Raw genomic sequence first — 26,299 nt, forward strand, 5'->3', positions numbered from 1 at the left:
TCAGGGAATGTCCAGGGTGGGTTAAAAAGTGTTAGTCAGGTTGATGGAGTCTCAGATATGGAACCCACCTGCTGGCTCTATGGCTCTGTGTGTGGAGGGTTCAGAAAAGGACAGTGGTTTCTGCCCATCTTTCTGCCTTGTAGAAAGCTGTCCTTCATTTCTCACCTTAATTCCAGACACTTTAGTTCCTTCCTGTATGCCTCTGGTGCCTTTCATACTGCTATCCCAATGCTGCAGCTCAGACGGAGTGAGTCTGTGTAAGTGTGTGTGGGGGTTCTTTAAGAGGAACTACTTGGGACTCCAGAGGTTTCTTCCACTTACTCAATCTCTGCATACGAAGCTATGGGACTTATCTCCCTGGTATTGGAACCCTGGGCTAGGGAGGCTGGTGTGGGGTTGGAACTCCTTGCTCTTGAGATATACCTCCCAAATTTTTATCCACCACATGTGGATGTGAGATCAGCCCATTCATTGTCTCCATTCCTTCTACAAGTTTGGATTGATGTTGTTTCTTTAATTCCATAGTTGTCAGACTTCCATTCAACTCAATTACTGATGGTTCTGATTGATGGTTGTTCAATAGTTTGTAGTTGCAATTTTAATGTGGTTGTTTGAGAAAGCAAGCCATGTTTATCTACACCCCAATCTTGACTGGAAGTCAATGTAGAAATTTAAAAACTACATTTTTTAAAAATTAAAATATATCGTTTTAAAGTTGTTATTCAAGTACAGTTGTCTCCATTTTTACCTCACCATGCACCCCCTCCCCACCTATCCCTGCCTCTCACCCTCAACCTACCCACTTTGGCTTTGTCCATATGTCCTTTATACATGCTCCTTGATAGCCCTTCTCCTATCATCCCTCTTCTCTGTCCTCTCTGATAAATGTCAGTTTGTTCTTTATTTCAGTGTCTCTAGTTATATTTTGTTTGCTTGTTTGTTTTGTTAATTAGGTTCCACTTCTAGGTGAGATCATAGGGTATTTGTCTTTCACTGCCTGGCTTACTTCACTTAGCATAATGCTCTCCATATCCATCCATGCTGTTGTGAAGGGTAGGAGCTCTTTCTTTCTTTCTGCTATGTACTATTCCACTGGGTAAATGTGCCACAGTTTTTTGATCCACTCATTTATTGATGAGCACTTAGGTTGCTTCCAACACTTGGATATTGTAAATTGTGCTGCTATGAACATAGGGGTACACAGGGTATTTCTGGCTTCTTAGGGTATATTTCCAGAAGTGGAATTGCAGAGTCAAAAGGCAGTACCATTTTTCGTTTTCTGAGGAAATTCCATACTGTTTGCCACGTGGCTGCACCAGTCTGCATTCCCACCAACAGTGCACTAGGGTTCCCTTTTCTCCACATCCTCTCCAACACTTGTTAGTTAATTTGTCTATGGTGGTCATTCTCACTGGTGTGAAGTGGTAACTCATTGTGGTTTTAATTTGCATCTCTCTGATGGCTAGTGATGCTGAGCATCTTTTTATATGTCTCTGGGCCCTCTGTATATCCTTGGAGAAATGTCTGTTCAGGTCTTTTGCCCATTTTTTAATTGGGTTGTTTGTCTCCCTGAAGTAGACTCATGTGAGATCTTTACATATTTTGGAGATCAAACCCTTATCTGAGATATCATTGGCAAATATGTTTTCCCATATGGTGAGTTTCCTTTTCATTTTGCTGATGTTTTCTTTAGCTATGCAGAAGCTTTTTATTTCAATTAAGTCCCATTTGTTTATTCTTTCCTTTATGTCCCTTGTGCTAGGGGACATATCAGTGAAAATATTGCTGCATGGAATATCTGAGATGTTCCTGCCTATGTTCTCTTCTAGAACTTTTATGGTGTCATGACTTATGTTTAAGTCTTTGTCTCCTTAAATTTATTTTTGTGTATGGCATAAGTTGGAGATTGAGTTTCATTGTTTTGCATGTAGCTGTCCAGATCTCCCTAAACCATTTGTCAAAGAGGCTATATTTACTCCATTTTATGCTTCTGCCCCCTTTGTCAAATATTAGTTGACCATAGAGACTTGGGTTTATTTATGGGCTCTCTGTTCTGTTCCATTGGTCTATGTGTCTATTCTTTTGCCAGTACCAGGCTGTTTTGATTACAGTGGCCTTGATATCAGGTATTGTGATTCCCTCCTACTTTGTTCTTCTTTCTCAAAGTCGCCATGCCTATTTGGGTTTGTTTATGGTTCCATATAAATTTTTGATATGTTTGCAAAAACCACATCTTAAAACAACTAATTTGGAGATGGAAAAACCCCCAGTGGTGTGCTGGTAAACTGGTTCTGTCTTAAGAAAGAAAATCTCTGATTTTTACTAATTGTCAGTATCAATTTTGTAAATACTCCCCATAGTTGACTTATTTTCTTTTAAAAAATTTATTCTTTTATTTTCAGAGATGGGGGAAGGGAGGGAGAAAATGGGGGACAGAAACATTGATGTGAGAGAGAAACAGCAGGTGGCTGCCTCTCCCACACCCCAACAAGGAACTGGCTTGCAACCCAGGCATGTGTCCTGACTGGAAACAGAACCATCAACCCTCTGGTTCACAGGCCAGTGCTTAATCCACTGAGCCACATCAGTCATGGTCCTGTAGTTGATTTCAAGCTATTAACATGATGTCACTGAAAGCAGAGTTGGGAAGAGATATGCATGATTAGCTCTTGAGCGTGGATACCAGCCAGCTCCAGCATTCTAGTGGCAAGACCACTGGAAGAATGAATCTTCAGTATTCCCACTGCAAAGGAGGGTTCCTTCCTTTGGGAAGTTCAGTTGGGCTACTGTTTGGAGCTCTGTGTGCTGCAATGACAAGTGTCATTTTAAGACCTGCATGAGAAATTTCTTTAATTCTTAATGTCTTTGCTTCTCTGAAAAAATTATGTTCCTTATTTCCCTAGTGAGTAAAAATAGATAAATGACTAACCTTGTTTTTCTTCTTCATTTGGCTGTGAGGAAACACAAGTCAAAATTGTGATTCAGCTATATCAATGATGTAGAAAATTAAGACTTATTTATCTATCTTACATTACTTTCGTCTATACCTTTTATTTTAAGTTGTATTTTTCTGCCTAATGATGTTTTGGTATACATATATAGTCATTATCTTCATTTTGTATGGCACTCATTCCTTCCATGACAGAGTATAAATAAGAGTAATATTTCTTAAAAACACATGGGGATTGTGGTAGTGGGAGAAACTCTCTGTCTCACAAGAGAGTCTGTTGGAGTATCCCACAGGATCCTAGAATATATACAAACCCACCCGCCTGGGAATCAGTGCCTGAAAGGGCACAATCCACTTGTGGGAAGCTAGGGAAGTGACAGAAAGTGGGCTGAGGGCTGAGCAAGCTAGCAAGCAGCACTGTTTTCTCTCTGAGCCCTCCCCACAGTGCAGCTAAGTGGATTGCCGTGCCCTGGCAAATACCTAATGCTCTGCCCCTTACAATGTGACAGGTGTGCCAATCAAAGAAATATGGCTCAAATGAAAGAAAAGCTCAAAACTCCACAGAAAACACAACAAAGTGACAAAGAGATGGCCAACCAGTCAGATGCACAGTTCAAAACACCAGTAATCAGAGTGTTCACAGAAATGATTGTGTACAGTCGCAAAATAAAGGAAGAAATGAAGACCATGTGAAGCAAAGAAAAATATACAGAGAACCAACAGTGAAGGGAGAGAAACTAGGACTCAAATCAATGATTTGGAACATAAGGAAGAAATAAACATTCAACTGGAACAGAATGAAAAAAACAAGAATTCAAGAAAATGAGGGGAGGCTTAGGAACTTCTGGGACAACTTTAAACATTCCAACATCTGAATCATAGGCGTGCCAGAAGGAGAAGAGGAAGAGCAAGAAATTGAAAACTTATTTGAAAAAATAATGAAGTAAAACTTGGCAATTTGGCAGTGGAACTACACATGCAAATCCAGGATGCTCAGAGAGTCCCAAAGAAGTTGGACCCAAGAAGGAACACACCAAGAAACATCATAATTAAAGTACACAAGATTAAAGATGAGGAGAGACTCTTTAAAAATATTTATTTATTTATTTATAGAGAGGGGAAGGGAGGGAGAAGGGGAGGGAGAGAAACATCATTGTGTGGTTGCCTCTTGAGCACCCCCTACTGGGGACCTGGCCTACAGCCTAGGTGTGTGCCCCACTAGGAATTGAACTGGCTGGCAACACTTTAGTTTGAAGGCTGGCACTCAATCCACTGAACCACACCAGCCAGGGCCAAAGATAAGGAGAGAATCTTAAAAGCAGCAAGAGAAAAGAAAGAGTTACCTACAAAGCCATTCCCATAATACTATCTGCTGATTTCTAAAAAACAAAACAAAAAACCCAAAAACCTTATAGTCAAGAAGAGGCTGGAAAGAAGTATTCCAAGCCATGAAAGGCAAGGACCTATATCTAAGATTACTCTATCTAGCAAAGCTATCACTTAGAATGGAAGGGCAGATAAAGTGCTTCCCAGATAAGGTCAAGTTAAAGGAGTCCATCATCACCAAGCCCTTATTATATGAAGTGTTAAAGGGACTTACCTAAGAAAAAGAAGATAAAAACTATGAACAGTAAAATGACAACAAACTCACAACTATCAACAACTGCACTTAAAAAACTAAGCAGACAACAAGAACAGGAACAGATTCACAGAAATGGAGATCACCTGGAGGGTTATTAGTGGGGAGGGGGAAGGGAGATTGGGGAAAAGGTACAGAGAATAAGAAGCATAATTCAAAGACATGAAATAGACAGGGGGAGGTCAGGAATAGTATAGGAAATGTAGAAGCCAAACAACTTACATGTATGACCCATGGACATGAACTAAGTGGGGAGAATGCTGGTGGGAGGGCATTGCAGGGCAGAGGGGGATAAAGGGGAGAAAAAAATGGGGCAACTGTAATAGCATAATTGATAAAATATACTTAAAAAAAGACTAACACTTCTTGAACTTCCCCTAGATTTCATTTTTTATCCTCTAAGTTTATACTATTTTGTTATAATGTGTTAATTTTTAATGTAAAGTTGTATTCCTTTTTATTTTTTGTTCAGGGTAAATATGTGGTCTGTTTTGACCCCCTGGATGGATCCTCCAATATCGATTGCCTTGTGTCCATTGGAACCATTTTTGGCATCTACAGAAAGGTAAAATGTAATGTTTCAAGTCCCTGGTTTGGAATTGACAACAGAGTAAAGGTCCAGTGGCCGGTCCTGGTTCGCTGTTCCAGCAGCCAGAATGTATATCATAAAACTCTGTGAGGCTTGACATAGGTTTATGTCTCTAGTTTTGACTTTTTCACCATTAGCTGCATAATGAAGATTCAGTAAGTTGTTAAAAGAAAATATAGTAAAGTGTGGGTGGGAAGAGACCTATAGTTTATTCATAATAGAAAATGAAGTTGATAGTAAAAGAAACTACAGAGGGTGGTTACAGTGGTGATTGTATGTGAACTGAGAATTGTATGTCACATTGTATTGTGACAGTGTGACAACAGTAGAGATTATTATGTCAAAATTGCCCTTTAAATCCTCCAAATCAGGGATCTGCAAAGTATGACTCCTCCCAGGGCCAAATTCAGCCAGTTGCTTGAGGTCTATAAGCAAAAAATAATGCTTCTGCATTTTTTTGTTTTTGTTTGTTTGTTCAAGATTTTATTATTCATTTATCTTTAGAGGGGAAGGGAAGGAGAGAGGGAGAGAAATATTAATGTATGGTTGCCTCTCGTGGGTCCCCTGCTGGGAACTGGCCCGCAACCCAGGCATGTGTCGTGACTGGGAATTGAACTGTGATCGTCTGATTCGCAGGCCCGCGCTCAATCCACTGAGCTACACCAGCCAGGCCCTTCTGCATTTTTAAACGGCTGTAGAAACTAAAGGATAATATTTTATGGCCTGTAACATTTACATAAAATTTGATTTTCACTGTCTATAAATAATGTTTGAATGGCTGACTCATTTGTTTTCGTGTTGCTTTTGGCTGATTTTATGATGCACTGGCAGAGCCGCATGGCTGTGGTAGAGACTGTCTGACAATAGAGCCCACAATTCCCCCCATCTGGCCACCTGTGGAAACAAACTTGGCACCTGGACCCCTGTCCCGACCTGCCACCTGCTCGACCTGGGCAGGCAACTCTACCGCCAAAGCTTCCCTTTTCCTGTAAGTGCCACGTGTCATGTGTGTGTCTGTGTGCATACACACACAGGTGGTGCAACAGTTCTCAAATATATAGACAAAATAGAGTGAATACCTGTGGGCCCAGCATAAAACATGAAATCTGAAATGTCATTTTAGCTTCAGCCCTTATTTAATTTAGCAATAAAACCTCACAGCAGACATGGAAGCTGAACCAGTTTCTTTACCTTAATGGACAAGGTGGCAGGCTGAGCTGACCGTAGAGATTCTCCCACTTTTCTATTTTAGAATACAGAGGCCATACTTTAAGCAGTGAGACCCTGACTTTCACTTTACTATTCAAAATGACTTGTTGTCTAGTATTGCACATAATCTCCTTTCAAACATATGGAAATCAGGACAACCATGGAATAATTCTCTTTTGTCATCGGAGTGTATTTTGCTTTTGTCTGGGTTCAGAGGGAGATACACATCAAATCAATTTGAGTAATAGGTTCTAATGCTCATGTCAGAAAGGGAAATGCAAGAATTTATTTATTTCTTAAGTCAACCATGAAATATACCATTTTTGTTGCAGACATGGAAGCAGATAATTTTACCTGCAAAATATCACATCTTTAGTATAGTGAGGTTTGTAGCAAAAGTCCTCGTGTGAAGGAAGACCGCTGGTTAATGACTTGACCAAAACTAAAGCAGCATGTTTGCCAGACCTAGTCTCCACCTCAAGCCCCCAAACAAAGACCCTTTGAAGGGAAAAAAAGAAATAAAACTAAAAAACAGAGGGACACTGGCTATTAACTAAAATAATTAAAACAGCTTGCCACAGTAGCTTGAATTAAAGATGCTATGAGTCAGCAATGAATCTCCACACTCAGTAAGCCTGAAATGACTCTCAAAAGACTGAAAAAAAAGGAGTGTGATAGTGCCTTTAAGTCATTTCAGTTTTCAAAAGGCTTATTGATAATTTGAAACCATTTGAGGGCTTATGGGGCATAAATATTGATGTGCCTGATATTTCAAAGGTGACCTTCCCTGCTTTCTGCAAGGATGTTCTGGACTAGAATTCAGCTCCCTAGGGCACCTTCCCAGAAGCTCAGCATCTGTAACTGGAACCGGCAACAGTACCGGCCTTGCCCACACAATGCACAGAAACAGGCTCCAAGGGGACCTGGAGGGCACACGGTCCAGTGTTCCACGTGGTTCCTGCTGCAGCGCCTCAGGAGGGGTCACCCAGCTTCTGGCTTGTTATACCCATTCCCCCAAAGTGTTGAACAACCATCACAGTTAGAATGTTTATCCAAATACTGAGTCCAATCTGTCTTCCTATTGTTATTTGGCCTTTTAGAGATTCAGAACATAAGATTCTTACATGTTTAGAAATGGCTTTCCTGCCCTCCTTTTAAAAAATCGTTTTTAAGGTAAACATCTTTAATATGAGATGTTAACTTTAGACATTTGCAAACGTGGTCATCCTCTGCTGGATACATTATAATTTGCAGTGTCCTCTAAGAAATCCAATCCACATAATTCCAAGCAGAGTTTCAAAAGTGTTTTATCAGCTTCAGAATTCAACATATTTCCCTTAACTGAGCACAGGAAGATGTATTAATAATAGCTATATGTAATATTAGCTATTAATAATGGCTTCCTGACATTGACACTAGCTCTGTGGGACTTTGGGCAAGGTAATAATGGCTCTTTGCCTCTTATTTCCTTAGGCATCAAGGGGAGATACTGAAAATTAAGTCTAATGCACTGAAAATAGTGCCTGGCATTAAAAAGTGCTCAATAAATGGTAACTATTAATATTACCAGTGTTGTTTGCTGTACTAAGATTCGGTGGGCAGTGTCACAACTCTAACTTAAGAAAGGAGGGAGGAAGGGACAGAAAATTGGTTCACGTAACTAAAAGCCCAGTGGGTAAGTATACTTCCAGTGCAGCTGCATTCAGGGCTGAGACCACATAATCAGGACACACTTCCTGTTTATCTCCACCCTCCTCTCTAATGGCAAAATGGCTGCCAACACGTCCAGGCTCACACTCAATCCTCTCAGCCGCTCACATAGAAAGTTTTTTTTTTTTAATTTTTTTATTTAATTATTTTTCAAGTACAGTTTTCTCACATAGAAAGTTTAAGCCTCTTTTCTAACAGTTCCAAGAAGAATATCGTCTCTTTGGCTCTGATTGGCTTGGCTTAGGTCATGTGCCCATCCTTCAACCAATCACTATGGCCTGAAGCATGCAATGATCTGGTTGACCAGGCCAAGGTTATGTACCCACCCCTGGAGCTGAGAGGGAGGGAGGCAGTATTTTAAGAAAGATTGAGGTACAGTTATCAGTTATCAGCAGCAGGGTGATCGATACTGTCTAGGCAAAACTAACTGATCTTCAGTACCAATTATAAACTCCTTGAGGCAGTGGCATCAAATATATTTTCGTCTGGTAGGTTTCTGGGTACAATAGTAGCTGAACAATACTGGCCAAGTTACTGGGGACTCTGCTAAATGTCACGTGAAACCTTCTAAGGAGGGTTTGGCTGCGCCTCTTAGGGAAGACTATCTGGTGCCATGACAGCCCCATTACACTTCTGCCTGACTTTCTCCTCTGCCACCTTGAGTCTCCAGAATCCATGTGTCTTCCCCTATGCTCTTTATGGGATGGTGTGGAATAAAACAGACCAATTCCTGCAGCAGGTGGTGGCCCAGGATACACAGAATGGGTAGGTCTGGAGGCTTTCTAGTTTTGCCAAGTTTTTTGTACACATTATCCCATGAGCATCCACATGGGAATGTAATGAGTCTCTTGGAGCAAAGGCATTTGCAGCTGGGGGCTTGGAGGAGGGAATTCATGCACTGGAAGGGGGTCAGGCAAGAAGAGAATTCTTCCAAATCAATGACTTGATGGCATTATTTTCTGTTTGTTGTGAGTATGTGGATCTTAGACAGTGTTACCATTTCTTATTTCATGCAAAGGTGTCAACAGGTAGGATTATTTGGTGACAGTGTTTCAGTAAAGAGAAAGCCTCTTTACTCTTGCACCTTCCCTGTAAGCAGGCATGGAGGTACCAGGCAAGGTGAACTGATGGGGAACTTTTCATAATGGGGAACTGATCACTCTAAGCCTCTAGCAGCTTCCAGCTAATTTGCCTGTTTACATACTCCCTTTGCCTGATTTCACACTGGCTGAGGGGGGTAAGTGGTTGAGATAGAGGATAGAGGCCCGAGTCTTCCCACTATGTCACTGGCTTCAAAGGAAGCTGGTTTCTTTTTGAAGGTTGTGCACGGGCAAAAATTAGTAGTTAGGGAGAACAACTCCAATGTTCTATTCTGTGTTTAGTTTGTGTTAACCTATGCTTGCTATCCTCTGAATGCAAACTAGGCCAAATCAAATAACCTGACCCAGCCTAACCAACTAACAGCCAGCCACCTCCATGAAAACCGTTTATTAAACACGAGGAGTGGGGATGAGGGGAAAAATGGAAAGAGTGGTTTTAGCAATTCTTCCTTTTACATAAGTAATTCTTAAACTTCAGGGCAAGAGTCATCTATGATAAATGGTAAAATGCAGATTTTCAGCCCCCCTTAGAAAGTCTAACTTAGCAGGATTAGACCACAGCCCCAGAATATGCATTTTAATAAGTTTCTCAAGGAATTCTGATGCAGACAATCTCTGGGCCACACTTTCAAAACTTATGGAGGAAATCACCATGAACGTTTTTGTTGGAATGACCTTTGTTAGCATCGTGCTGTAGGTTCCCTTACTCTCAGCTGCTGAATCTCTGGTTTAGAACTAATTAGAAGTGGCGGAAATTGCCCATTTTCATTTCTGTTTAAATTCAAATAGAGAGTATTCAAACTGAAATATTTGGGACTGCTCTGAGGAACGAAGAAAGCAACCCAGTGTTAATGAAGATGGTAACTGTCAGTCAGCCATCATTGATTAGGAGCGAGCTCCTTAGGGCCGGGCTGTCTAACTCATTTTCACGGGGGCCACGCCAGCTTCGTGGTTTCCTTCAAAGGGCTGAAATAATTTTAGAATGGTATAAATGTAACTGCTCCTTAACTATTAAGGAGTTGAAATTTCATTTAGCCCTTTGAAGGCAACTGGGAGGCTGAGGTGGCCCCCCCTCCCGCCCGCTGGCCCCGTGAGTTTGATACCCCTGCTGTAGGCTGTTCAGTTCCTTAATATTGCACAACTGTGGGTCACATGACCTAGTGGGCTGTGTTTTTAATGGAAGAAAGAAGAAAAGATTAGAGTGTGTGTCATGTTCCAAGTGTAAGTATGGTTTTGTTACATTTCTGTAGTTGTGTGAGCATGTGAGTGTGTGTTGAAATTGGTTTGTTATGGAAAATGTGTTTCTTACTGTGGTTCATGGTCAAAAAAATGGGAAGCATCTGCTCTAATTTGTAATGAGTCTGGAGAGATATTCTAAGTTCCTGTATTTCTGAAAATTTCTTTGATATGTAAGTGATGTGGTCCACACTGCTCACTGGGGAATGGGCTACAACTGGCAAGAACTCATGAAATTGATGTCCTCGCCAGACTCACAGCCCTGCAGCCCAGTCTTAATTTGTTTAAATGAAGATGGAGTAGGCAGGTGAAAGACATTGATGTGCATAATAAGATTAAATTAGTGGGAGCTGGCAAGAATGTAGGCTCTTTCCTGAAAGTGAAAATAGAGAAATGAGGGAATATCAAATTAGTAAAATTGAGGAGGGCTGTAATTGGAAAGAAGGATCCAGCTGCAGGAAATCTGGGGTGTGTGGGAAGGCTGCTGTGCTAATATAATCAGGACATCACTGATTCGTGAAGGGAGGTCCCCCTAAGAAGATGCCCTATTTTATTAAGAAAGCACCTTGATAATGAATCTTGCTAATGGTTGAACTGAAAAAAAAATACCACAAAGACAAAACAAAAATGTGTTTGTTTTCTTCCTTGTCCTAGAACTCTACTGATGAGCCTTCTGAGAAGGATGCCCTTCAGCCAGGCCGGAACCTAGTAGCCGCTGGCTATGCACTGTATGGCAGTGCTACCATGTTGGTCCTGGCCATGGCATGTGGTGTCAACTGCTTCATGCTGGATCCGGTGAGAGACCCGGGGGGAGGTTAGGCACTTGACCGATGGCTGTGAGTGCATGTCTCTTATGTGTGGGTGGGGTGGGGTGGGCAGGGTACATAGAGGTGGGAGATAAGTTCTAGGGAGGGACAGAGATGACGTGGGGAAATGAGTGAAATGGAGGACAATGTGTACATCACGAGATTATTGAAGTGCTAAATAACATCTCTCCAGACATTAAAATGGGCCCTTTGTTCCAAGATGAAACATTTAGAACAGACATTACTCAACTGACTCCAATGCCTATCAAGGCCAGACACACTTCCTCTCCAGTCAAGTGTGCTGGGGAAGGAGGGCTGCAGTGATGTTGGGGACTGTGGTGGACCGGAGAGGAATAGCAACAACTGTCAAGGCTTCCAATATTTAAAAAACACTGTTGTTGTTTTTTAAATGTGATGTTTCTGGATTTGTAAAACAGTGTGCTAGCCAACTAAAACACATTTATGGACCAGATAGGGCCTGTAGATGGTCTATTTACCACCCACTATGTTCATTACTAGCTTGCTTTCCTGAGTGAACAGGTATCCCACCTGAAGCATTGTTTTCTCAAAAATAGCTACCAGGTTTATTTGATGTGCACATGCACGCAAACCTCTAGTTAACCTTTGCAGTTTGACAAAGCTTTGATGACTCAAGGACATGAAAATCCAGAAGAAAATGAAGAGAACTCCTTAGTCCACCTAATAGAGAAAAGCTCCCTGATGGAGAGAAGCCAAGGGTACCATGAAAAATATTCATTAGCAGTTTTATTTGTGCATAATGTCTTCTACATATCTATTAATTGGAATTATTTATTTATTGAGTTAGATAACAGTTTCAAGAGAGCAGATAAATTAGAGAAAGAAATCTTTTTAAATATCTGGCACAAACTAACCACACCACTGAAAACAAATTCCATAGAACAATCTTTAATAGGTCAGCACATACATTATGTGTTTGGTCCAGTGTCCCAAGGGGGAAAGAATTGAGTTTATAAACAGCCTTTAGTTTTGGAAATGTTCTTGGGGGACATTAATGAAGCATGTTATTTATTTTGTGTTTTTTGCTGACACACTGAATACGAGGACACACAGGCCGCTGGAGTCCTGTGAGGGACGGTTCAGGTGTGGGGCTTGTTGACAGGTCGCACAGTTTGGAGCCTAGGCTGCCTTTGCCCCTGTACTCTTGCACAATCGGACTTTGCCTCCTTGGAAGTACTGGCACTTAAGTAAACAAGGGTGGGGCGCCAGCACTAGGTTCAGCCTCCAAATGAGGTGACCTCAGGGAAAACAGTGGCAGAACCAGAGCACACTTCACTCGGAGCCCAGGGTACAGTTTCAGAAATCATTGACGAGTATTGATTTAATGTCTCACTAGACACTTCCTGCTTCCTTGACATTCTTCTGGTGACTTCTCTGTTACCTTTACATTGCTGGGCCTGTAGAAAAAAATAAATCTCTTCTTGTTTCTAAATTGCAGACCGGTGTCTCCAGGAATAAGTTTCTGGGTGTTTGATAGTCTTTGATAGTCTTTTGCTCTCCTCACACCTAATGGCCCTCAGTGTTTGGAAGGAAAATGCAAGCCTGCTGTCCTATCCCCTGCTGGCTGCCCTCCGGAGATCTGACTAACCCTCTGCTGGCTGATGCTGGGGTTGAGCCTTGGACTGGCTTAGCATTTTTCTTTTCATTTTGGCTTGCTGTGGGAACAAGCTGAGAGTTTCTGCTAGAAAGGGCCCCAACAGCTCTATTTGCATTTTTAGCAGGTTTTAACTTTCACAAAGCTTCCAGTCTCTTGTCTCCATGTGCAGAAACTCCCCTCCACATCCTGGGTGCTCTGGCTAGGTGCCTGGGTGGGGTGTCTGCAAAGCCTGGCTGCGTGAGCTCTGCGGCACTTGTTACGCCATGACTTCATTTCCCACACTTCTTTTTGTAAAGGTATTTGTAAAAAGAATATTTCTACATATTTGTGTTCGAAAGAGTTGGAAATACCAGCAAAGAATAAAAGAAAGAATCCACTTGCAATGACACCTCTCAATGACCACTGTTAATTCTTGTCTCTTTTCTTCCCCTAACCGTTCCTCCTGCCCACCCTCCTCCTTCCCTCTGCAGTTCCAACATAGTGCATACTGGCAGGCAGCAACCTTTGCTATGGGAATAAATGGCTGGGGAGAAACGTGTTGATGGGGGCTTCCTTCTTCTGCCTCTTGTTTCCATGGAGCACCCCTGCACCAGATGAGCAGAGCCCCAATCACCTTCTTCTCAGTGACACCCAGGAGTGCCAAGTGATCCTCAGTCCAGAGCAATAGAAGTTATGTGACACTTTTCCTCCAAATTCCAAACTCCTTTGAAGAACCTAAGCTTTAAAGGCACCAGCTTAGCACTGGGACATTGTGGAAGGACATTCTGAGAAATAAATACTTTGTGAGTCATTGAGCAGAGTCACCTGAACATATGTGCTGTGAACCAGAACTCAGGGTCCTACTCTGTTCTGTAGTAACACACAGAAGGGAAATGTCAGCAGGTAGAAATGGAAATCTGAGAGCAGCCCTCAGCATGTTGGTGTGACTTAGCTGACAGCCCACCTCCTGTCCGCACCAGGTCCTTGTTTTGCTGTGTTTTTCGAAGGCATGCACTTGTTACGTTGCTTTGGACACAAAATTCTTATTCTCCCCGAGGCTTTGCTGCTGTTTTACCTGTTTCTGCCCTCCATATTTTTTAATGTTTTCTTTCTTCTTTATCCTTACCCAAGGACATAGTTATTGATTTTAGAGAGAAGGGGAGGAAGGGAGAAAGAGAGGGAGAGAAACATCGATGTGAGAGAGAAACATCATTCGGTTGCCTCTCCTGGGTGCACTGATTGGGAATTGAACCTACCAACTTTCGGTTTACTGGATGATGCTCCAACCGACTAAGCCATACTGGCCAGGGCTGTTTTCTTTCATCTTTTACTGAAACCATTTAAAAGCAAAGTCAAAAGTCTCCTCTATCCCCATCAACATCTGCAGGGACCTCTCGTCTTTCCCAGTTCCTTTCCGCTAGTCACACCCATGACTCTTCCCGGCCCTGGCCCTGCCCACAGTTGCTGGAGAGGTGGGCTGGAGGCACCGGAGTCCCAGGGCCAGGAGAAGCTTCCTGTGCTGGTGGTCATGTCACAATGTGTACAAATATTGAATCACTGTGTTGTACACCTGAAAGTAATATAATGCTTCATGTCAGTTATACCTCAATAAGAAAAACTCACAAAACGGAAAACCAGGCTCTTGGTATTGACACACGGGTGTGACTGCTGGCCTTGTGCCCCTCCCCCAACCTGGCCTGGCCTGCTGCACCCTCACACAGATAGGGGAGAGGGCTCGTCACTTCTACACCTTTTCCTCCTGTTTCACAGGCCATCGGAGAGTTCATCTTGGTGGACAAGGATGTGAAGATCAAAAAGAAAGGGAACATTTACAGCCTCAATGAAGGCTATGCCAAGGATTTTGATCCTGTTGTCACTGAATATGTGCAGAGGAAGAAGTTTCCGCCAGTAAGTGAGAGCTCTTTGCTATTTCCTCTTGGCAGAATGAAATCAGGATAATTAAGCCAGTTGGTACCTGCTTTACAATGTCTGGTGGATTTCTATCAAATTTTCACAAGACTGAAGGTGTCCATCTTGGTATCTGTCAGTTACTAATTACTGAGTATGAAGAAAAGAAATGACTGTCTGCAGAGCTGCTTTTATCTGGGAATGTCCAATATTGTCACACTGTTATTAGATGCCACTGATGGCTGCTGTGTCCTAAGGAGGAAGCCCAAATGTTAGCATGGCATTCAGGGCCCTCGGAGCTGGCCCCAGGCTTTCTTTCCAGCTTCACCATCTCTCCTTCTACTTTACCTTGAATTCCCCTCATCCCACCCCACCCCACCCATGGCTCCTCCCCCAGACCCAGGTAGACAGCATTTGCTTCTGTACATAGTTTGCTTGTGCACCTCCCTCTCTCACAAGATGAAAATCCCACCCTCCTCAGCTTGGCAAAATCCTTGCAAGGTTCTGCTAAGTGGTACCATTTTTGTGATACCTGCCCCAAACGCAGAGCCAGAATCAACAGCACCCTCCTCAAGGCTTCTGAGTATAATTTGGCCTAGTGTAAGACATATGAGAGACTGTCTCCATTTTTCCATTTTTCCGCTCCTTGGGAACAGGATTTTCATCACATTTCCTAGAAAACATCTAAACATGCACTGTATAGGTGCTCACTAAACCATTTTTAATCAAATAAGTGTAAAGGACACACAGAGAACTTCCTTTTCTTTCTTTTCTGCAACCCTGATTATTTCTGGTCTTAACCTTGCAGAATAACTCAGCCCCCTACGGCTCCAGGTACGTGGGCTCCATGGTAGCTGATGTCCACCGCACCCTGGTCTACGGAGGGATCTTTCTGTACCCAGCTAACAAGAAGAGCCCCAAAGGAAAGGTAAACAGATCCTCTGAGAAGCACTGGGTTTCATCTGCAGCCCAGGGATTTGATTAGGGAGAAAGGTTATGATAACCGTTAGACTCTGCAGCAGGGTGTGAAGGGTATCTGTGACATATTCGTGTCTAGATTAGAGATTGCCCTGGTTAAAGCCAGGCAACAGGAGCTAAAAATGGTCTCTGCAGAGCCCTGCTGTTGCCAAAGATAAGTGATGGTGTTATGGCCAGGAGGGGACTAAAAGTGTTCAGTGCTTCCACTGGGCACAGGGTTTGGCTTGAACAGAATAAATCCCATTCATAAAGAGAAATGAAACAGTCCAGCCCCAATTACCAAGGCAGCAAATCAAATATGTATTAGAGGTTTTCTTTGATTGCTTGTAAAGGGTATAAAATAGAAATAACTAATGAGCTGACATTTGCTGCTTGGAAAATGGTACCTTTCTAGGGAAGGAAAGAATCTCAGGGGAAACCTAGAGCTTTTAGGTAAGCTGTTAGCAGTGATTGCACCAGTTAATGCCTACAGCGTTTGCACAAGGTGGGGTGGGGCTCTGCTGGCTTAGGCTGGCTGAGTGGTCTCACTTTTCTTCTACACAGAGAGACAGTGTTTCCTTCTCAATATTGTCCTTTCCCCCCCAATAAACAGAGTGCCTTTTTTTAAATATGAGAGAAGGAATGGAAACAATAATCCCCTTAAGATAGTTAGAAATCTGTGTATTCAGATATGTTCAGATCTCTGTTTACAGCACATGGTGTCCACTTCACTGAAGGCATTCTTACTTAAAACACTCGTGCCATAGACACCTCTGGGGTCCCAACCTGTATGATTAGCCTGCTTCATAGCACTTTTCTCTAATGTTTCAAAAAATTGTTTCTTAGCACAAATATTGAAGTCTCTTCTTTTTTTTCAGTTTTGCAAATCTGGCCATGTCACCTGTATAGAAATAGAGTCAGGAAACACCTGCAAAAAGCTGTCTGCTCGGTAGGCAGACTGCACGAAAATACATACAATAAAAAAGTTAATATTTAGAAGTAAATGCCAAGGCATATAATACAGTAAACCCCAACCCTCAAGCCCTGGGAGAATTATAAAAGGAATGTGTGTAGAGTTGCAAACAATATTATACTGTTTGGAGGAGCCAGTATGCTTTCCAGATGTCTGCAGCCAGACACAACCATGAATTTTTGTATGCTTTTAGAATAGGCAAAGCTCCATCCAAAACACACACAGAATCACTCATTAGGTCCAATTTCTATGCTGTAAAGAGAAGGGAACCATCAGTTCTGCCAATATGTCATTCAGTACTGAGTCCAGGTGGTCTGTCTCATATTTGCATCAAGCAATCAATTCTTGCCTCTAGCTTGATTAATGGCTTAATTTAACCAAATGGCCAAATTAACCATTTAGTTCTATATGGAACCTTTGGTGGGTATGTGGGAGCTTTTACAACTTCATAGAAGGAAAGGGAAAGTATCGGCTACCTTGGAAACTTCCACTAGCTCTGCACTGTTTTGCTATGGAATAAATCCCCTTTGTATGTAATACCTTCTGGTGTGAAGTCCCTGCCCTTGGCTCTTGTTTTCCAGTTGAGACTACTCTATGAGTGTAACCCAATGGCCTACATCATTGAGAAGGCGGGAGGATTGGCTACAACCGGGAAGGAAGCTATACTGGACATCGTTCCTACTGACATCCACCAGAGGGCGCCAGTCATCTTAGGGTCCCCTGAAGATGTGACTGAGTTCTTGGAGATATATAAGAAGCACGCTGCCAAATGAAGAGCTGACTTTTCCCACATCAAAAAGATTGCCTTTTATCTGGGCTTTTATCTCACATGGCAATACCCTATTCTGACTGTGCATTATACATTCCTAGATAGCAGGAATAAAAAGCACAGATACCTTCACCATCAAATGCTGTGTAACGCCTGCTGCTGCCTAACCAAAATGCTATCTATATAATGCCACTGATGGTTAAATATGTTTTGAATGGATAGAGAAAAAATAAACATATTTTTCCTTTTTTCTAAAAATAGTCTTTATTGCTTTGCATCAAATAATAGTAATAGTAGTAATAACAGTTAATGCATATAACATTAGGTAACTCATTTAATCTTCACAGCAACCTTATGAATTAGGTGCTATGAATAACTTATTTCACCATTACATCATGATAAAATGAAAGACAGAGAATTGAGATAATCTGCTTAAGATCTCCAGCCGATTAACAACAGAGCTCAGATATGATCCCAGGCAATCTGGTCACTAAACTCTGAGTTAGCCCATTGCTTCTCCTATGTATTGTCTGTTCAGGTCTGGGTGTGTAGAATGAACCTGAGCAAAGCTGTTTGTGCCTGGGAGCTGGAGAGGTGATAAGTTAGTGGGTGTGCCTGTCTACAGCCTCTTGGCTTCTATATGTGGGTATAATGATCTGAATTACAAATGAAAGTTTACATTATTACTCAATGGTGACTTTTAAAAATAAAAACAACACTTTATTGAATTCAAGAGTCTAGTAATTTCTAAGGTCTAATTATCATAAGGAAGATTTCATCATAAAAGCAAAATTTATGGAAATAATACATTGTTGCAAGCAAGTGTATTTCTTACTAGACTCTGTATAAACATTTGCTCCCCTGGCTGACCCTGGTTCTTTTTGGACTAGAATTTCCAAGGTCATGGCAATCTATATCAGGTTTTAAGAAACATCTGGCTTTTCTTTGGCTCTAGATTTTTTTTTATTTTTTAATTTTTTCAGTCACAGTTTACATTGAACATTATTTTGTATTAATTTCAGGCAGACAGCATAGTGTTAGACAGTCATATACTTTACTCTAGATTTTATAAAAATGTATGTATATATGTATGTATGTATGTATTTTTACTTGCTAACTTAAAACAGGTTTTTGTGTAAATCCTCCTCCTTTTTCTACAAATACTCCTCATCGATTCCATGGATTTCCAATAGGAAACTTAGTTTGATCTCAAGCATTGGCTCTGCTTTTGTCCACTGACTGGACCTAGTGCCACTATTTCTCCCCTGACTTTCAAAGCTCCTTTTGATTTTTAGTCAACTTGTAAGTCAGTCGTTGTCACTTCTGGTTCTCCAAGCACTGAGGGAGCCGTGTCAGTCTGGAAGGTAGATGGGAAATGATCCTCCCCCACCTCAGTGCCATGATGAAACTCCATCCTAACAAGTAAAAAGCTAAACAGACTGGAAACCCAACAATTCTTCTTGGTCCCTGAGGTATGGGAGGACACAGGGAAAACCACTGCCCCTAAGATCAGAAAGATCAACAAGTGTGTACAGAGGTCATGGACTTACAGAGCAGAGACTCACAAGAGGGAACCACCATGGGAACCTGTGCACTAGGAGAACCTGAACTATAACTGACAATTTCCTGGAGGCTCAGTGTGGACAAGTCTGTGAATTAAAAACTCATCACGGGGGAGGAAGAGCAAACAGTATGGTGAGATTTATCTCTAGAAGCTTGACCATATTGCCATAGTAAACATCAGAGAAAAATCCATGGGCTTCTGGCAGGGTGGAGGGGAAAAGGGACCGTTTTGAAATATACCAGAGCACTCTACCCTTCTTAATAAGGCCTGCCTTCAGGGAAAACTGATTAACTGGAGCCTAACCTGGTATTAACAGAGCCTGAGTGACCTGGGAAAGGGAAATGCCCAACTCTGGTCCTCTCTAGCCACTTTGTCCCACCTAAGGGAGGAGGAACGAACTAGGAACCACTTGTGACGTTCACAGTCTAGAGGCATGAGCTCACTGAAAGACTGGGGCCTGATCATAGGACTGTGGATCACTCCCCCCCCACACCTCACCATCACACAACAAAAAAGCCTTTTATAGTAGTTCCTTTATAGTAGTTCCTTTACCTAGTATATCATGTCCATCTATCAACTCAAAATTACAAGGCATACCAAAGGCAAAAAAAAAAAAAAAACATTTTGAAGAGGCAGAGCAAGGATTGGAGCAAAATCAGGCAGAGATGTTGGAATCATTAAATCAGAAATTTAAAACAATCATGATTAATATGCTAAGGGCCCTAATGGATAAAATACACAACATGCTTGAACAGAGAGATGGAAATCCTAAAAAAGAACAAAAAAAATACCGGAAATTTAAAAATACGGTAACAGAAATGAAGAATGCACCCTGGCTGGTGTGGCTTAGTGGATTGAGTGGCAGACTGCAAACCACAGGGTCACTGGTTCGATTCCCAGAGGGCATATGCCTGGGTTGTGGGCCAGGTCCCCAGTAGGGGATGTGTGAGAGGCAACGACACATTGATATTTCCCTCCCTTTCTTTCTCCCTTCCTTCCCCTCTGTCTAAAAATAAATAAATACAAATTGGAAAAAATAAATAAAAAAGCCTTTGATGAGCTGAACATGGCTTAAGAGAGAATCTCTGAGCTAGAGAATATATCAAGAGAATCCCTGAAAACTGAAAACAGAACAAACACTGAAAAAAGAACCCCAGAATATCCAAGGAATATAGAACAACTACAAAAGATGTAACATATATGAAATGAGAATACCAGAAGAAGAAGAAAGAGAAAAAGGAACAAAAAATATTTGGAATAAGAATGACTGAGAATCTTCCTCCAATTAATGTCAGACACCAAACCACAAATCCAGGAAGTTCAGAGAACACCAAGCAGAATAAATAGCAAAAAACTACATCTTTGACTTCAAAGAATCAAAGATATATAAAAAATCCTGAAAGAAGCCAGAGGGAATAAACACATTCCCTAGAAAGAAACAAAGATAAAATTAAATCTCACTTCTCAGAAACCATGCAAACAAGGAAATAGTGGAGTGAGTATTTAACGTGTTGAGAGCAAAAAATTGTACCAACCTAGAATTCTGTACCCTGTAAAATTATCCTTCAAAAGTGCAGGAGTGATAAAGTCACAGAGCCTAAGGAGCCACAGCCCAAAAGAGAAAGGAGGAGGAGAAGGAGGAGGGGGAGGAGGAGGAGCTGGATGGGAGTGGTAGGGATTGCGAGTATTTAAAAAGACCACTTTGTGAGTGCAAGCTACTGGCCTTTGCTTTAAGAGGGGTGAGGAAGTCTTCTCTGACAGTCCAATATGTCCAGAGAATTTTTGTTGAAAAATATGACCCAATGATAGAAGATTCCTACAGAAAGCAAGATGAAATAGATTGCCAACAGTGTATGCTCAAAATGGATACAGAAGAAATAAAGCAATTTACAGTGATGAGGGATTTGTATATAAAGAATGGCCAAGGGTTTGCACTGTTACAGCTCAGTCCACACTTAATGACTTACAGGACCTGAGGGGACAAATTTTACAGGTTAAGGAAAAAGAAGATGTTTCAATGATTTTGGTTGGCAATAAATATGACCTGGAAGATGAGTAAGTAGTTGGTAAAGAACAGGGTAAGAACTTAGCAAGACAGTGGTGTAACTCTGCTTATTAAGAATCTTCTACATCTTTCTGTAGATGGCCATCTACAGCTGCTCCTGAGGCACAGAAAAATTTACTTATAAAACTCTTTCTGTTCTCCTGGCATCTGGACTTTTTTAGACGACAATTGTAATTTAAAACATTGTGTTCTTACAGACTTAGCCCAGATTAAAATTTAAGATGACGGCTTCCAATTGCACAACTATCAGAAATCAAACTAACAACAGCACCTGAGTACTTCCAATGGGAAGTGAATGGGTTATAGAAACTAGAATCCTATCTCATGGTCAGATTATGGAAATTGAAAAGGTGTATGATTAGCTCTCAGACTATAAGTGAATGTTATATTAGGTGCAACATATAGAAAAGTGAGGCAGGCAACAAAACCTGGGTCATGATGTAATGGGTGTGGAGTGAGGCTCAGAATGAGGTGGAAGCAGAGAAGCCCCAAACCTCCAAACCTACCTGGGGGCCAGGAAGAGTGGCAGCATAGTGATTAACAGTTACTTTGCATATAAATAATAGCTGGCTAGCATTACAGAAATGCTAACTGCTGTGCAAGCTTTACTGCATCTGCCCAAGAAAGCTAGGAACTCTCCCGACATGCAAGGAATCCTGCAAGACATAGAAGACTGGGTGAGAGTGTTTGAATTGGTCGCGTGTAGCACTTCTTGCATTGGGATGTGTGGTTCCGGGTTAAGAACTAGAGAGCATGGAGACACAGCCGATGGTGCTGGAAACTGCGGGGACCTAGCCAAGCGTGGGCGACGGGGACAAGCTGGAATGCTGAAAGGGAACCTGCCTAGCTAAGTGGCAAACTTCTATTCCCCCACCCTCAGATATGGTACCTCTGATTGGCCTAGTTTGGCAAGGGGAGGCAGGACTGTGTTGGTTTATGGGTGTTTGGTTAAGAGACTTGGAACTTAAAAACAGAATTCTGCCACCATTCTAAATCTGTGTAACTTTCAATAAATATTTCCTTTCCTTTTCACCTACCTCTGGCACTGGGAGTTATGTTGTTTGGTGATGGGCAATAGAACCCCAAATCTGTTCCCGGACCGAGTAACCTGGCATTCCATTAGAGTTCTTGGTGTCCAACCAGTGGCTGAGACTTTCCTGTGGCAGGTCAATGCCCTTGGGAGTGGGAGAGGGAGACTGTGGACTTCCACAGTCTCTGAAAATTTCCTGCACACCCCCTGAGGGCACTGTCTGTCTAAACACGCCTGGAAGGTGAAAAGGAAATGGATCATAGATCTGGGAAAATATCAGAGAAGTGAGACTGGTTGAAATTTTGTTTCTGAGCACTGTTTTGGAATAATGGAATTGGAGTTTCGGACAATAGTTTGGGGTATATGTGACTTTCACGTGGTCTGTATTTTCTTTGTTATGGCTTTTTTGCATGTGCTGCTGGAACAATAAAGGCAGTTCTGGTCTGGCCCCTAGGGGGAGCCCACTGGGTAGAATTTAGAGGATTGGAAGATTTACTGCAGCAATCCGATGTCTAAGAATCCCATGTCTAAGGAAACATTGATTGACTACTTTAAAACTCTTTGTCCCAAGTATGTTTTGAATGGTGAGGAAAGGTGGCCTGTGGATGTTTCCCTTACTGCATCATTACTGCATCCTTAAGCAATTGAAACAACCTTGCCAACAGTCAGAAAACTGGGAGGAACTCTGCTATCTCAATGCGTTTTCTTTGGGCAATAGCATTTGGCCAGAGACAGAGAGAATCACTTTATGGTAGAGAAGGAAGGTGGCCCCCAAACCCCTCCCTAATAGTAAAATGCAGGAAGAAAGGGGTAATGAGGGAATAAACCTCATTAATGCTCTAAACCCAGGGGCAGAGGCTTGGAAGTAGGAGGGGCCTCCACGACACCTCCCCCCTGCAGGTGGGAGTGCCCATCAGGACATCGCCCCCTTTACACACTGGAGGGGCTTCCTGCCATCACCCGTTTTGGGAACTGCTCCTGAAGTGAAGACCACATAGCCAACTGCTCTACCCCTGCAGGACATGGAATGGGTTTTAACCCGCCCCAATTGGTCAGGGCACCCGTGTAGCCAGGGGACCTCCTGATTCACAACAAGACAGTTCCCTTTGAGGCAATATCCTATAGGCGGAGTAAATCAGGAAAGCCAGCCTGCTGGCTACTGTGGGCCCGTGCTTCGTTCTCCACTTCCGACTTACTGAACTGGAGGAGTTCCAACCCCGCCCCCTCCCCACAGAGAGGATCCTCGGAGAATGGCAGAGTTCGTGGCCTCTATTTTTGCCGCTCCTCATCCAAACTGGGCAGACGTACGGACGCTCCTAAGTATTTTGCTGACTATGGATGAGAAAGGGATGGTTATAAATAAGGCAAGGGAAGAGGCGCAGTCTCCCCACAATGAAGATCCCACTGGGACCCCGACCCTGTTGGGGCAATTCCTGTAGTGGAGCCTAAATGGAACCCAAATAACAGTGGGGGCCAAGCTTCCTTGAAACATTACAAAAGGTATGTAACAGAAGGGCTTAGAAAAGGAGTACCCAAGCAGAGGAGGCTAGATTTGATACAGACTCTTTAGCAAAGGCCAGATGAGGAGCCTTCTGAATTTTTAGAGAGGATCTATTAGGCTTACAGGAAGCACACTGATGCTGACCCAGAGGCACCAGAAAATATGAGAATGATGAACATGACTTTTATTGGGCAAAGTGTCCTGGGTGTTAGAAGGAAACTGCAGCATGTAGATGGGGTTTACAATGGGGTTTAAAGTTTACAATGCCTGGGAAACAGGCATGACAAAACAGGCCTTGATTGTTTGTGAGAGCAGGCGGGGGAGGCCAAAAGAAGAGTCAAGACCGTAGAGAAGAGAGACTCATTAGGCACCCACCACTGTGCCTGTTGTAAGGAGGGCCCTAAAGAGGGGAGGAAAGACTCTTTAGGCCTATCAATGTGCTTATTGAACAGTGGAGGGTCTTTGGAGGAATGAGTACCCAAATCACAACAGGGAAAACGGAGATGAGAATCCTCACTGAACAATGCTAAAAATGAGAAGGGAGGATGGTGAATAAGGAGGCCCAGCAGCTCCATTGGACATATCCCAACCTGTTACTATTTCCCCATGGAAGTCCCAGGTACAGTTGACTGTGGGGAACCAGCCAACTGATTTTTTGTAGATACGGGAGATACATACTCAGTATTGAACATAAAACTAACCAAGAAAAGTTCAAAGAAGTAATGGTTACTGGAGTGACTGGCCAGTTATAAAAACAAGCATTCCTGTGACCTCTAGAATGCCAGCTTGGGGATCAAAAGCTTAGTTTTCTCTATATGCCAGATTGTCCCATTCTATGCTGGGCTAAGATTTACTTTGTAAACTGCAGCGCAAATAACCTTTTCTCCCAAGAATCAGCAGCTGTGCGTGGAAGTCCTGCTGGAACATGCCCTCCGACTGCAGCCATTCCCGATCTGTCCAGAAGGTCCCAGAGGTGACCCCTTCCCACCTGAGATCTATGAACAGGTTGATTGAACTGTTTGGGCTGACGGAACCCCAGGTAAATTGGTGAATGTGCAACCCATAAAGATAAATCTAACAGAAGGGTCACAGTTTCCACAAAAGAAGCAGTACCCCCTGAAGGAAGCTTTAGAGGGGATCCAGCCAATGCTGCAAAAGTTTTTAAAATCAGGATTGATTTGATCATGCCAGTCCCCCTACAACACTCCCATTTTGCCAGTCAAAAAGCTGCACCCTGAAAAATATCAGTTCATCCAGGATCTTAGTGCCATAAATGACTTCACCCAACAGTGCCTAACCCTGTTGGCTATGGTGCCTGGGAATAGCAAATCGTTTTCAGTCCTGGACTTGAAGGATGCCTTTTCTGCATCCCAATAGATGAATAGGCTCAGCAATTGTTTGCCTTTGAATGGCAGAACCCAGAGACTAAAGCCACGCTCCTATACTGCTGGACTGTGCTGCCACAAGGATTGAAGAACCCCAACTACATTTGGGGAAGTTCTGGCAAAAGACATAAGGGATGTTCAGTTGAAATTAGGAGTTCTTTTGCAGTATGTGGTTGACCTGTTAATAGCCAGCAGTAACTATTAGGATTGTTTGCACAACACCATCAAAGTCCTAAATCATTTGGCAAAAAGGGAATATAAAGTGTCCCCTCATAAGTCCCAAATTTGCAAACAAGAAGTGGCATATCTGGGATTTCAATGGAATTTCTAGGGTACTGGGAGCCTGATGGCAGACAGAAAGCAAGCAATTGCTGTGTTAAAAATCCCAGAAAATTGAGGCAGCTTCATGGTTTCTTAGGAATTATAGGGTTTTGTCGGCTTTGGATTCTAAACTTTGGACTCATAGCAAAGCCACTGTACAATTTCTTAAAAGGACTGGACTTGGAACACCTTGAATGGACAGGGAATTGTCAGGTAGCATTTGATATGTTAAAGGAAAAGCTGATTTCAGCTCCTGCTCTAGGACTGCCCAATTTATAGAAACCTTTCAAATTCTATGTTCATGAAAGGCAGGGGATTGGACTGAGGATACTAATCCAGACTCCGGGAAATGTACCCTAACCCATAGTCTATCTCTCAAAGAAGTTGGATCACACAATAAAGGGATGCCCACCATGCCTCTGGGCAGTAGTAGCTACCTGTGACATCTTACAGGAAGCTGAGAAGTTTACTTTGGGGTAGCCCACTACAGTATTGGTACCACACCAGGTCCTGACTCTATTGGGAAAAAAGGAGGGTATTGGCTGACAGCAGGGCATATGGGGAAATACCAGGCCATTCTGCTGGACAGTCCAAATGTCACCTTGCCGACCACCATAACTCTGAACCTGGCCACTCTACTCCCAGATATGGAGAGGCATTCAGCTCTACAGCATGAGTGCTTGGAAATTATTGATCAAGTTTATCCCAGCAGGCCACATCTGGTGGACCAGCCACTGGCAGCACCAGACTGGGAGTTGTATACATACAGAAGTAGCTACATGGACAATGGCAAGTGGCGAGCTGGGTATGTGGTAGTCACCACAGACAAAGTAATAGAAGCTCAAGCCCTTGCACTGGGAATCTCAGCACAAAAGGCTGAACTAATAGCCCTCACAAGAGCCTTATCCTGTCTCAAGGAAAGAAGGTTAACATATATACAGATTCCAAATATGCCTTAAGGGTAGTCCATGC

General features: G+C 42.5%; 1 protein-coding gene and 1 long non-coding RNA gene across 2 annotated transcripts in view; one reads left to right on the forward strand and one right to left on the reverse strand.

Moving 5' to 3' along the window:
- The window catches only part of FBP1 (fructose-bisphosphatase 1), a 33,255-nt gene extending 15,066 nt beyond the window's left edge, over window positions 1-18,189 (forward strand). The window contains exons 3-7 of the mRNA XM_037056217.1: window positions 5,062-5,154; window positions 11,088-11,228; window positions 14,625-14,762; window positions 15,571-15,690; window positions 17,274-18,189. Of these exons, the coding sequence (XP_036912112.1) occupies window positions 5,062-5,154; window positions 11,088-11,228; window positions 14,625-14,762; window positions 15,571-15,690; window positions 17,274-17,465 (684 nt within the window). The 3' untranslated portion in view covers window positions 17,466-18,189. The remainder of the gene's footprint in view (window positions 1-5,061; window positions 5,155-11,087; window positions 11,229-14,624; window positions 14,763-15,570; window positions 15,691-17,273) is intronic.
- On the reverse strand, window positions 227-6,176 carry LOC118993718 (uncharacterized). Its single transcript, XR_005067930.1, has 3 exons — window positions 6,087-6,176; window positions 2,714-2,715; window positions 227-237 (listed from the first exon to the last, which is right to left on the reverse strand). It is a non-coding gene; the product is annotated as an uncharacterized LOC118993718 (long non-coding RNA).
- Window positions 18,190-26,299: the final 8,110 nt, after the last annotated feature.

This window comes from Sturnira hondurensis, unplaced genomic scaffold (genome assembly GCF_014824575.4).
Source record: "Sturnira hondurensis isolate 20B ecotype Veracruz unplaced genomic scaffold, ASM1482457v3 Scaffold0008860, whole genome shotgun sequence".
NCBI lineage: Eukaryota > Metazoa > Chordata > Mammalia > Chiroptera > Phyllostomidae > Sturnira > Sturnira hondurensis.